Raw genomic sequence first — 13,622 nt, 5'->3', positions numbered from 1 at the left:
GGACACTGGGTTGCTTTCATTTTTTGACTACTATGAATAATGCTGTTATGAATATTCATGTACAAGTTTTTGTGTGCACTATGTCTTCACTTGATTCGAATGTACACCTAGGTGTGGATGCTAGTTCATTTGGTAATTCTATGTTCAACATGTTATCCCAAGTAACTGCACCATTTTACAACCCCACCAGCAATGTGTAAGAGTTCCAATTCCTTCATATCCTCACTAAAATTATTTTTCTGATTATACTCATCCTAGTGGGTATGAAGCAGTATCTCATTTAAATTTTGATTTGCATTTACAAGATGGCTATGATGTTGAGCATCTTTTCACGTGCTTCTTGGCCATTCACAAATCTTTGGAGAAATTTCTATCTGAATCCTTTGCCTGTTTTTAAACTGGGTTGCCTTTTCATTACTGAGCTGTTCAAGAGTTCTACATCTGTTCTAAATACAGACTTAATGATGTATAAACACCTCCCATTCTATGAGTTATCTTTTCACTTTCTGGATGGTGTTCTTTACATTACAAATGCTTTTAATATTGATGAAATCCAATTTATCTAATTTTTTCTGTTGTTTGTGTTTAAGGTATAATATTCAATAAACCACTGCTTCACCTAAGGTCACAAAAAGTTATACGTATGTTTCTTTCTAAGACGTTTATAGTTTTAGCACTTACATTTGGGTCTTTGATTCATTTTATTTGTATATGGTATGAATATAGACTTTATAAGATAAATCCTTTTTTTTTTTTTATTTACTTTGGGCTGTGCTGGGTCTTTGTTGCTCAATGGGCTTTCCTCTAGTTGTGGTGAGAGCGGGCCACTCTAGTTGTGGAGTGAGTTTCTCATTGCAGTGGCTTCTCTTGTTGTGGAGCATGGGCTTTAGCACGTGGGCTGTTGAAGTTCATGGGCTATGGGGTGCAGGTTCAGTAGTTGTGGCACACAGGCTTAGTTGCTCCATGGCATGTAAGATCTTCCTGGACCGGGGATTGAACCTGTGTCTACTGCATTGGCAGGTGGATTCTTTACCAATGAGCCACCAGGGAAGCCCTGAATATAGGCTTTTTTATACTGTGTTTCTTGTCTGAAATGCATACGATCACATCTTATAGTATTTCTTAAATACCGAAAAAATATGTAATATGCTTTATCCTTTGTAATATCCTTTGTTCAAAAAGAATCCTGAAATATGTCTCAAGTTTCTCTTCTGTTTAATTAAAACTATCTTCAAAGAATCAATTTTGCTATGATCTACTGTGGGTTTCATTCATTTGCACTCTGTGCTTATCTCAGTATGTTCTTACTTCCTAAATATTACATCTTGTTGAAACTAGAAAACACCTATTTTCTTTTCTTTGTTTTTCCTGCATCATAAAGTAAATGTATTTCAGGAGTAAGAGTTTCCTTCTCACTCCTTTCTTTTTCTCTTTTTTTCTTTTCTGATACAGAACTTATCAAAAAGGTCCCAGGTATTTCCTTCTATTTATTCACTTGATACATTGATTTGTAAATCCTCTTTGCTGTCACTACATGTTTCTTTTTTGTGGGGAGGTGGGCAGCTTCTAAAACCTGACGCTGACAGCCAGTGTGGACAAGTTACCTGGATGGAGCATCAGCAACTGGGCTGGTTAGAAGGGCTGCCCCTACCCCTGTCTCCAACAGCCTGCTGCCAAAAGCTATCTCAACATGTTTGGGAAACAGAAGGCAGAGCAGAGGTAACTAGATCTTGTTCACATGTTAACTAAGGTGGAGAAGTTAAGAACATGTCACCATCACTCCAGACCTAGTAGTAGTACATCTATGCTGGATGAAAGGCAGGTTTTTTAATAAAGAGGCAGAGCTTATTCCATGATTCCATGACTGACTCCAGACTCAAGGTCAGCTGGAGGCAAAGGTTTGTGCAGAAAGTCTTTTTTTACAATTTTTAAAAATTGAAGTATAATTGATTTACAATGTTGTGCCAATCTCTGCTGTAGAGCAAAGTGACTCAGTTGTACACATACATACATTATTTTTTATATATTCCATAATGGTGTATCACAGAATATAGTTCCCTGGGCTATACATTAGGATCTTGTTGTTTATCCATTCTAATGTAACAGCTGGGATCTACCAACCCCACCCTCCCAGTCCATCCCTCTCCCTCTCCCACTTTCCCTTGGCAAACACAAGTCCATGAGTCTCTTTCTGTTTTGTAAATAGGTTCATTTGTGCCATATTTTAGATTCCACATACAAGTGATATCATATGGCATTTGTCTTTCTCTTTGTAGAGAAAGTTTTCTTAAAGTCTAGGGCAAGTCAGCTTTATTTTCAGATGCTATTGTTGCTACTGATATTATCAAAAATCTCCTGGTCCTTATAATACTTATACAGTCATTTTTCAAAACCTGAAACTGAGGCAAAGTCCTTCATAAAAGGACTTATATGAATGGCTCATAAAACCCAAGTCCTACAACAAAAATTTCTGTAAAGATACTCAAGTCTTTATAAGTAGAAAAATAAGCAAATCTGTATTATACAAAGTCTTTTTTCTTTTATAGGAATCCTGAGTAGTAGTATAGTTAGATCATTTTCAAGTCTATTCTTCCAATGTTCACACAACGCTCACCCAATGTTCACTCTCTAATGGTACAGATTATTTTTAAAATATCCACTAAGTCTAATAATAGAGGCTTCCATAGGAAATGGCAAGCATGCTATTCTAAATGGTTACATAGTTTCTGTTTGGGATAATAAAGTTTGGAAATAGATAACAGTGATGGTTGTACAACACTGAATATAATTAATGCTGCTGAATTGTACACTTTAAAATGGTCAAAATGGTAAATTTTATGTTATGTATTACACACTACAATTTTTTAAATACCACCAAAAGTTAATAACAGATAACTCATACTTGGTAGAACACTGAACATTTTACTTCAAAACTGAAACAGATTTTTGTGATGGTCATTAAATAAGCACTAGTAAGCTAAATACACTGAAAACCAGAAGAGTTTTCTTTTGGTTCTAACTTCACAGTGGTTTGATTTACTTTATAAAAAAATAAATCTCAATTTATATGGCTTACAACCAGAATCAAAGAGCATATTAAATAGAATACCTGACTAGATCGCAACTTCTTACTTTCCAGGTGGCTCTTCTCCTGTAACAGGGCCTCCTTCTTTGAAACTATGGCCTCCCGTTTCTTTAAGTCTTCTTCCAGCTCCTCTAATTCTTGGCGTTGGTTCAGAACTTTCTCTACTTCTTCATCTAACCATTTCTTTTGCTTATCCAATTTCTACATTAAAATTCGAAAGAAATGTTACAATTTGTTTTTCTTCACCATAAAATTTATATGGTAATAATATAACTTAAGGCTGACTAAAACACCTTAGATGAACATTTAAAAGCTATCTGGAACACCTTAAATGAACAGTGAGAATAAGAAAATAGTGTCTGTCCAAAATTGTCAAGAAGTAAGTGGTTCTAAGTTAACATCTTCCTATGTTGTTTTATAAGGAGTTAAAATTTATTCCTTGAAAATGCTTGAGTCTGGGATTTTAAGGCTGAGAGTCAGTTCTGAGAACATGCTGGAAATCTTGTCTGTTCCAGAGGTGCTTACCTCCACCTCAGCACTAATGAATGAGCTCCTTGCCTGACTGCAGGGACAAAGCTTTTTGCCTCTCTAGCCCCAGTGCCTGCTATACTGCCTGGCCCATGATTGACTTTCAATAAAATGTTATATGAATGACTGAATGAATTTCTGATTCAATTAACCAATGAGGTGAATAAATGAATAGACACAGTGGAAAGACGTAAGGCATGAAAATCTACTCTGCATTGTAACCTGTCGACATAAAATAATTACAAAATAAATTGAGCTGTAAAGATTTCCAAAACAAGCATCTCAGTATTATCTTGAGCTAAGGGTACCTAGAAATAAGTACAAACAAATATGTGAACGGAATAACTGTCCAAGATGGAATCTACCAAGTGCCCATCTGCACTGGGACAGAGTAATGAAGCAATGCTTCCTAAAGAACAAGAAAACAATCAATATAGTACTATTTTCCAGTTCTTCTCAAACTTGATAAAAAAAAAACCTGTTCCCAGAAATCTATATTAAGACAATAAGACAGTGAATATTCACGAGAAAAAGTGAGCAAAGTGACCAAGGCAAAGTGAGATCCAGAGTCCAGAGCTCTGTAGTTTTTCATCCAGACCTAGATAGTATGGTTCTACAAGCAACAGCACATTTGAATAATACTAAACCCTAAAATAGCAGCTCTACAATTACTAGGAACAGTAAGGATACCCAGAGCAACCAAAGAAATACTTTAGTTTTGTTATATCCAGCTCTATCTTAGAAACTCCACACGAGACTCTATGAAGACTAGCAACTAAAACATATTCTACAAACATTTCTTGACTGAGTGGGGTTTGAAAGTTAAGTACGAGATCTTCTGTAAGCTCCATTCCAATAAAAGAGCAACCAAAAAATGATGATTGTTGATAATAAATGCTGTATACAGCTAACTCCCAGGTACATGCATGCAAAAATGGAGGGCAGGATGGGTTCTGTCTGAGAAATGGAAGTTAACATCAATGCCTGCCTCAGAGCAGGCAATACTTTAGCTGCGCTTTGAGGACTGGGTGCTGTGCTGTGCTTAGCCACTCAGACGCGTCGGACTCTGCGTCCCCGTGGGCTGTAGCCCGCCAGGTCCAGGGAAGCCCTTGAGGATTGGGTAGCAGTCTGCTAACATAATAGGTTTTTTAGAGAAACAATAATAAATGAATGAATTTTCCTGCACTGGAGATAATAAAGTTATGATTTGTGCAATTCACAGTATCTTAGTAAGTTTTCTGAAAATTTCTTACTTGGTCTCGTCTCTCTTACAGTAAATAGTCCTACCATGCAGTGCCAATTTTAAATACTTTCTTCTTATAAAAGAGTTTCATATCAAAACAAGGTCCTATTATACGCTTTTTGGATAGTCATATTGATTAATTTATAATCTTATTTAGAGTCAAATTCTGGAAAATGTTGTTTTAGAACACTAAAAAGCAGGAAGGGTTTGTTTGTTTATTATTATTTTTAACCCAACAAAGTCAATGCAGGCTGTGAGAACCTATTGTTGTATTCATTTAAATTTAGATTCTTAACATTCTGTAAAGCGGTGCTAACTATTCTATGCTTTCCTACCTCTTCGACTCCTCCACATACCCTTCCACCCAAAAATATTATTACCAGGCATGTCAGAGAGAGAGCTCTTTAACCAATTTCTAAAAAGCACTAGTAAAATAACTTAGAATACATGCATGTCCTAAATCTTACTGTTATAAAATATTAATATATAAGATTTAAGAAGAGCAAATAATTTTTTTAGAATTAGGTTGATGTATTTGCATTTGAGGGTAATTATAGTTTTAAGTACAGTAATTTTTAAGACTTTTAGTACTGCTATTCCTAATTTACATAAAATTTTGTTTCTTTGAACTTTGATGTTAATTTATGAATTTCATTTTTTAAATGTGGCATTAAGACAATAGCTTTTTAATATATTACACATGGTGCATATACAATTTGGTTGTGTTTGAGTAGAGAGCTCTTATCTTGAGAAATATATCTGTTTCTAGGGGAATAAACCAGTCTTGACATAAGGATAAACACAATCTAGTTTTCATGTTTACATTTCACAACATTCAAATAAACTCATTTCTACTGAAGTAAGAATACAGCATTCATGTTGATGTTTGGTAGAAACCAACACAATACTGTAAAGCAATTATCCTTCAGTTAAAAATAAATAAATTAAAAACAAAACAAAAAAAAGTACAGCACATTTCTGGATGAGAAATTAATTTTTAATAACAGAAAAGTTTCAAAAGAAATATTAGAAATTTTGTACTCCAGCAGCAAAGTCTAGTGTTTGAAGATTTTATTTACAGTCCACCTCTTTTTACCTCTACTTAGACAATCATCAAATCAAAAAGAAACCAGGAAACACTAAACAGAATCGACAAACCTGGAGTTGGTCTATACCTCCAAACGAACCTTTTCTCCTTTTCATCTTAAATGCATCAAGGTCCTCAGCTTTCAGTTTTAGATCTTTCTGTTCTGTTTTTAACTGTAGTTCCTATAGAAAACAGGAATTAAAATCACCTTATTGCTTTTACTACATGGCCATCATTAAGTATTTATGCAGATAATCATTTTAATATTTACTTTCCTAGTTACAAAAAGAAAGAAAACAAGTAGATGAAGCTTGGGGCTATTAAGGAAGAAAATTATGTTAGCCCTTCATTCAAGCAATAATATCTCACAGCAAAAATCAGCATTTACTAGAAAAGCTAGGTATTTCTCTCATTTTTCGCCAGTGTTACAAATTAGAGTAACAGGGGTAAGAGTATGAAAATTATAAATCCATTTTTCTCTTGCCTTTCTGAGTTCATTACCTTCAGCGAGTCCACCCAAGGTACCCATCTGCAATAGGGATATTAGAATTTATCACAGGAGAAATGTAAAAAGAAAAGTAATACTCAGGTTCCAGCATTCAAAACTCAGATTTTGCAGCATGAGAATAGTATTTCAAAACTGATCATGGTCCTCTGAAGAGTATTTTCCAAATTCCTTGAGTTTCCATTCACATCTTAAGAGTCAAGTCAAGAGGGCCCATGTGTTCTACTGGGGTTTAGAGACGATGTTACTGTCCACCACCAAAGCTTAGCAGGAATCTGGAAGGAGGCCATGAACTCAAAGTGGGCTGGTCCGCACTGCTATTTCTTACTGGTCCATGATGGATAAGTACAGAAATTAAAAGTAAGTGTTTAGAACCTTTTACAACAATTTAACAGAATAATTTTGTCTATTGAATCTAATAATTAAAAGAAACTTTTATTGTTTATTTTAATTTTTATTTCATTTTTCTACTAGTTCTTGTTTTACAAAGGTATTGGGCACTGACAAATTCATAATAAAATGAAAATTGTACCTTGTGTGTGTGTTAGTTGCTCAGTTGTGTCCAACTCTTTGCGACCCCATGGACTGTAGCCCACCAGGCTTCTCTGTCCATGGAATTTCCCAGGCAAGAATACTGGAGTGGGTTGCCATTCCCTTCTCCAGGGGATCTTCCCCACCCAAGGATCAAATCCAAGTCCCCTGTATTGCAGACAGATTCTTTACCGTCTGAGCCACTAGGGAAGACCCCCAAATTGTACCTTTTCCATAGGGAATTTTGGAAATACTGGAAAAAAGTAAGTAAAAGGGAAGTCCACCATTTTCCAGGTCTGGAAATGGCAGAAAGGAGGAAAAAGAGAGTAAGAAATATGTGTGTCCCAGTTCTCCTCTTGAGTTTTGACCTAGGAAGGGGATGATAAGTAAAGGTGTCACTGAGGGCAGAGAGAATGGGGATTGCAGTGCAGAGGCTTCACACCCACATAGGTCCATGCAGTCCTGCTGAAAGAATAGAACTATGATCAGGGAATGGCGACTAATGGGACTCCTTGCACTTGGAGAATGAGGATGACAAGTTGAGAACAAATAGGGGTCAGTTATCCTGGGGAATTGACCCCAGAACTGAAGGTGAGGACAGGCGCCTGGACTAGCAAGCTAGATGGAAGACCTAGTAGTCTCAAGAGGGATTTATAATGCCATTAGGAAAAGAGATGAAGCCAAAGCTCCTCCACACTCTACAGTGAAATGAGACCAGTCTAGAGACTATACTGGCTTCACACCAGGGGGCCAGGAGGGAAAGGCGGACAAGGGAGCGCAGATTCCAGCCAGTCACATGCAAGAACCAACCAAAACTCAGGAAGTCCCTCCTCCTCAACTCCATGTGATGCAATAAAGCTGCACAATGGAACACCGCATACACTAGAGCCTATCTTTGAGAAGCATGGGGAGGAAGAAATTGAATATTCTTATTCAAGAGAACTGAGAATTATCTGAAGGAAATGTCTGAACTATCAGAATAAAGTTTGAACCGACTGGATATTTGGTTAGTTCCTATGATATTTTGAGCAGTTATTATGACACGGATTGGGCTGGGCAGGGTGGGAGGAGTGTCATAAAGAACACGAGGCTATAGACTCAATAAAGAAATTTCCTATGCCCACTTGAGTTGAATTATGAGTGAATTTAGGCCCTCTTATATTTACTAACCATTAATTTTTCATGCTTCCCTATTGGTTGTTCACAGTTGTAATTCAGCTCCTGTCACAGTCACGGCGACTTTAGGATGCTGAAATAAAGGCACCTTGTACCAGGGCTGACTCTCTACTATTTGTTTTCCTGCACATGCTTTGAAAGTATATAACAGGTGATCTAATCTCCTCTTCTGTATGTTGCTCTAGACATTATTACCTTTACCATATATTGTAATCCCTAACATAATATTTGGAGAAGGCAATGGCAACCCACTCCGGTACTCTTGCCTGGAAAATCCCATGGATGGAGTAGCCTGGTAGGCTGCAGTCCATGGGGTCTCGAAAGGTTGGACACGACTGAGCGACTTCACTTTCACTTTTCACTTCCATGCATTGGAGAAAGAAATGGCAACCCACTCCAGTGTTCTTGCCTGGAGAATCCCAGGGACAGGGGAGCCTGGTGGGCTGCCGTCTCTGGGGTCGCACAGGGTCAGACACGACTGAAGCGACTTAGCAGCAGCAGCAGCAACAGCAACATAATATTAAAATAGCTGTCTACCAGGTACTGTGCTATGCTTTTTACATCTATTTAATTATCTCATTTAATATTCACAATAATCCTATGAAACAGATACCATTATAAATCCCATTTTACAGATGAGGAAATTGGTGCTTAGAGAAGTCCCATATCACACACTGATCCACAATTTCAGGGGTTCCCATACCTTTTCTTTATTATCAGTTAAGAACTGCTGCTCTAAAAAGAACCTATGCAGAAGTCCTAGTATTCACTGGAAATGGTTTAGTCATGTGAAAAATGAAATGTTAGAAAGCTAGTTCCAAAACAGCAAACAAGATGTCCCTTAGGACTCTGAGCAGATGCTGTTTTTGCATGAAGTAATAGAAATTTCAATATATTTTCACGGCAGACTGTTTCTTTTCCTGGAATACTCATTCTCGCCCTTAAATGGGTCATATTTCCCTAGAATAAGAAAGATGGCCAGAAGGAACAAAATTACCCTAGATAAGAAAGTGCTAAGTTTTAGTTACCAGAAGAGTTGCATTTCAGCAGACTATGTGTTCTACTCAAAAGTTTCTTTCTTTTCCCCAAACAAAGATTTAGACAGTGCTATGTCTTGTTGGTTTAAGCCAGGGTTCATGAGAGATGAGAAGCTGAGACCCAAAGACCACAGGACTGAGAGACAGGGCTGCTCCTCAGACTGGAGGAAGGACTGCAACAAACAGACCAGGCTGTTGGCAATGAAATGAGAACTGACCATCAGAAGAGTCAGTTTACAAAACTTTTTGGTTCATTGGATACGGGTAAGGAGGAAGAGGACAGAGTCAAGAATGATTGATAAATTTCTAGTTTGCTCAACTGAATGCACTGAAATGTCATGTACAGTACACTGGAAAACTATACTTTCTCCCCCATTAAGGGAGCAGGGAGGAAGAGCAGTGGGGAGGTAAGGAAGATACTGAATTCACCTATAAGTCAGTCAGTTCAGTTGCTCAGTTGTGTCCGACTCTTTGCAACCCCATCGACTGCAGCACGCCAGGCCTCCCTGTCCATCACCAACTCACGGAGCTTACTCAAACTCACGTCCATTGAGTTGGTGATGCCATCCAACCATCACATCCTCTGTCGGACCCTTCTCCTCCCGCCTTCAATCTTTCCCAGCATCAGGGTCTTTTACAATGAATCAGTTCTTCGCATCAGGTGGCCAAAGTATTGGAGTTTCAGCGTCAGCATCAGTCCTTCCGATGAATATTTAGGACTGATTTCCTTTAGGATGGACTGGTTGGATCTCCTTGCTGTCCAAGAGACTCTCAAGAGTCCTCTCCAACACACCGTTCAAAAGCATCAATTATTCGGTGCTCAGCTTTCTTTGTAGTCCAATTCTCACATCCATGCATGACTACTGGAAAAATCACAGCTTTGACTAGACAGACCTTTTTTGGCAAAGTAATGCCTCTGCTTTTTAATATGCTGTCTAGGTTGGTCATAATTTTTCTTCCAAGGAGCAAGTGTCTTTTAATTTCATGGCTGCAATCACCATCTGCAGTGATTTTGGAGCCCCCCAAAATAGAGTCTGCCACTGTTTCCCCATCTATTTGCCATGAAGTGATGGCACCAGATGCCATGATCTTAGTTTTCTGAATGTTGAGTTTTAAGTCAACTTTTTCACCCTCTTTCACTTTCATCAAGAGGCTCTTTAGTTCTTCTTTGCTTTCTGCCATAAGGGTGGTATCATCTGCATATCTGAGGTTATTGATATTTCTCCCAGCAATCTTGATTCCAGCTTGTGCCTCATCTAGTCCAGCATTTCTCATGATGTACTCTGCATATAAGTTAAATAAGCAGGGTGACAATATACAGGCTTGACATACTCCTTTTCCTATTGGAACCAGTCTGTTGTTCCATGTGCAGTTCTAACTGTTGCTTCTGGACCTGCATACAGATTTCTCAGGAGGCAGGTCAGGTGGTCTGATATTCCCATCTCTTGAAGAATTTTCCACAGTTTGTTGTGATCCACACAGTCAAAGGCTTTGGTATTAAGATATTAAGAAAAGGTGAAAGAATACACAGAAGAACTATACAAAAAAGATCTTCACAACGCAAATAATCACAATGGTGTGACCACTCACTTAGAGCCAGACATCCTGGAATGCAAAGTCAAGTGGGCCTTACGAAGCATCATTATGAACAAAGCTAGTGGAGGTGATGGAATTCCAGCTGAACTATTTCAAATCTTAAAAGAAGATGCTGTGAAAGTGCTGCACTCAATATGCCAGCAAATTTGGAAAACTTAGCAGTGGCCACAGGACTGGAAAAGGTCAGTGTTCATTCCAATCGTAAAGAAAGGCAATGCCAAAGAATGCTCAAACTACCACACAATTGCACTCATCTCACACGCTAGCAAGGTAATGCTCAAAATTCTCCAGGACAAGCTTCAACAGTATGTGAATCGTGAACTTTCAGATGTTCAAGCCGGATTTAGAAAAGACAGAGGAACCAGAGATCAAATTGCCAACATACACTGGATCATTGTAAAAGCAAGAGAATTCCAGTAAAACATCTACTTCTGCTTTATTGACTATGCCAAAGCCTTTGACTGTGTGGATCACCTATAAGACAACCTAATAAGGATGCCAGTGGTTGGATGTGTGAATCCATAGTTCTAATGGCAAATCTGGTATCAAGGATTAAATTTGGGAGCTGTCAGAGTTAAACTGTAGCCACGGGAAAAGAGATGAGATGTCAGCCAGGCCAAAGTACGGAAGATAAAGAGGACATAGGCTAGAGTCTGGAGTAATCCCTGTAAGTAAAGAAACAGTAGTGTAGGATAAGCTAGCAAAGACAAAGAACAAGCAATCAGAGAAGAAAAAACAAGGTGAACATAACTTCACAAATGCAAAGGGGAAAATATCTCAAGATGGAGGAAGTGGTTAACTATGTTGAATGCAGTGTTAATGACTTCAGTCACAGAGAGAGCACTGATGTACTTCTCAAGAGCTTTGAAGTGAATGGTACAGCCAAGACCCAGAAACCAGACTGGAGAAGACAAGAGAACAAATGAAAAGAAAAGATACAGAATCAAATATAGTAAACTTTTCCAAGCAGTTTGGTTATAAAGGGAAGAGGAGAGAGAGACAGAAGTATAAAGTTGATGAAGAATAATTTTCAGATGAGAAAAACCTAAGCTGTTTAAAGAAAGAATCTAGCAGAAAAAGAAAAGCTGGAAATATAGGAACATAAAAAGACATAAATGAGATGAAGCATGTAAGTGCTGAGCACAGTATCGAATGAAGATAATAAATGTTATTTATTTTCTATAATAATAATTGTCACAGTATTAAGAATAAGTAACTCAAGGGTATTAAGACAGCAATTCCATTTATAATAACACCTAAAAGAATAAAATATCTGGGAATAAATTTAACCAAGAAGGTAAAAGACTAGCACACTAAAAATTATAAAATACTATGAAAGAAATTAAAGAAGAAATGAAAAGACTACTCCAGGGCTTCTCCCACGGCTAGGTGGTAGAGTCCACCTGCCAATGCAGTAGACACAAGTTCAATCCCTGATCCCGGAAGATCTGACATGCTGTGGAGCAACTAAGCCCCTGCAGAACAACTAATGAGCCGTGTTCTAGATCCCAGGAACTACAACTGAGCTCACATGCTGCGACTAATGAAGCCCTTATGCCAAGAGCCCATGCTCCCCAACAAGAGAAGCCACTGCAATGAGAAGCCTGCTCATTACAATGAAGAGCAGCCCTTCACTTACCACAACTAGAGAAAAAACCCAGAGCAATGAAGACTCAGCACAGTCAATGAGATAAATAAATAAATAAAAGGGAGAAAACACTAAAAAAAAAGACACCCCATGCTCCTGGATAAGAAAACTTAATATTGCCACACAGTCAACACAATCTGTATCAAAATTCTAATCACCTTTTTGCCAAAATGGAAAAGCTGACCCTTAAATTCATATGGAATGGCAAAGGTCCTTGAATAGCCAAAACAATGCTGGAAAAGTACAAAGTTGGAGGACTTAATTGCCAATTTCAAAATCTACTGCAAAGCTACTGTAATCAAAACAGTGTGTACTGGCACAAGGACAGACACAGAAACAAATGGAATAGAACTGAATGTTTAGAAACAAATTCATAGATGTATAGTCAACTGATTTTTGACAAGGGTGCCAAGTCCATTCAACAGAAAAATAACTGTCTTTCCGTAGATGGTGCTGGATTCCCACATGCAAAAGAATGAAAGTGGTCCCCTACCTCACACCACATACAAAAATTAACTCAAAATGGCCCAAGGACCTAAACACAAAAGCTAAAACCATAAAACTCCAGAAGACAACACAGGGGTGGGTAAATCCTTATAATCTTAGATCTGGAAATGAATTCTTAGATATGACACTAAAAGCACAAGTGAAAAAAAGGAAACACAGATAAACTGGAACATCATACAAATGTAAAACTTTGGTGCATCAAGAATATTATCAAGAAAATGCAAAGATAATCTACAGAATGGAAAAAAAATATTTGGAAGTCATGTATCAAATAAGGTTTAATGTCCAGGATACAGAGTGAATTCCCACAACTCAGTAACAAAAGACAATCCAATTAAAAAAGACAACTTCAAAAGACTTCTCTCCAAAGAAGATATACAAATGGCCAATAAGCACATGAAAAGATGCTCAATATCATTAGTCAATATGGTAATGCAAATCAAAATCATAATGACATTCCACTTCACATGTACTTGGGTGACTATAATAAAAAAGAAACAGAAAACAAGTGTTGATGAAGATGAGAAATCAGACCCCTCAAACACCATTGGTCAGAATGTAAAATGGTGCTGTCACTATCAGAAACAGCTGGTGGTTCCTGAAAAAGCCAAGCATAGAATCAGCATATGACCCAGCAATTCCACATCGAGGCATTTCAAGTCCAAAGTGAAAGCAGGGG

General features: G+C 37.8%; 1 protein-coding gene across 8 annotated transcripts in view; it reads right to left on the bottom strand.

The window, feature by feature from the left end:
* Window positions 1-13,622, bottom strand: part of KIF27 (kinesin family member 27) — an 82,029-nt gene that overhangs the window by 19,370 nt on the left and 49,037 nt on the right. For all 8 annotated transcript variants that reach the window (XM_043927188.1, XM_043927185.1, XM_043927190.1 and 5 more), the window contains 2 exons: window positions 6,015-6,125; window positions 3,110-3,286 (listed from right to left, as the gene is read on the bottom strand). In XM_043927188.1, the coding sequence (XP_043783123.1) occupies window positions 3,110-3,286; window positions 6,015-6,125 (288 nt within the window). The remainder of the gene's footprint in view (window positions 1-3,109; window positions 3,287-6,014; window positions 6,126-13,622) is intronic.

This window comes from Cervus elaphus, chromosome 16, assembly GCF_910594005.1.
Source record: "Cervus elaphus chromosome 16, mCerEla1.1, whole genome shotgun sequence".
NCBI lineage: Eukaryota > Metazoa > Chordata > Mammalia > Artiodactyla > Cervidae > Cervus > Cervus elaphus.
The sequence above is the reverse complement of the archived record's forward strand: the minus strand, read 5'-3'. Positions and strand labels throughout refer to the sequence as shown.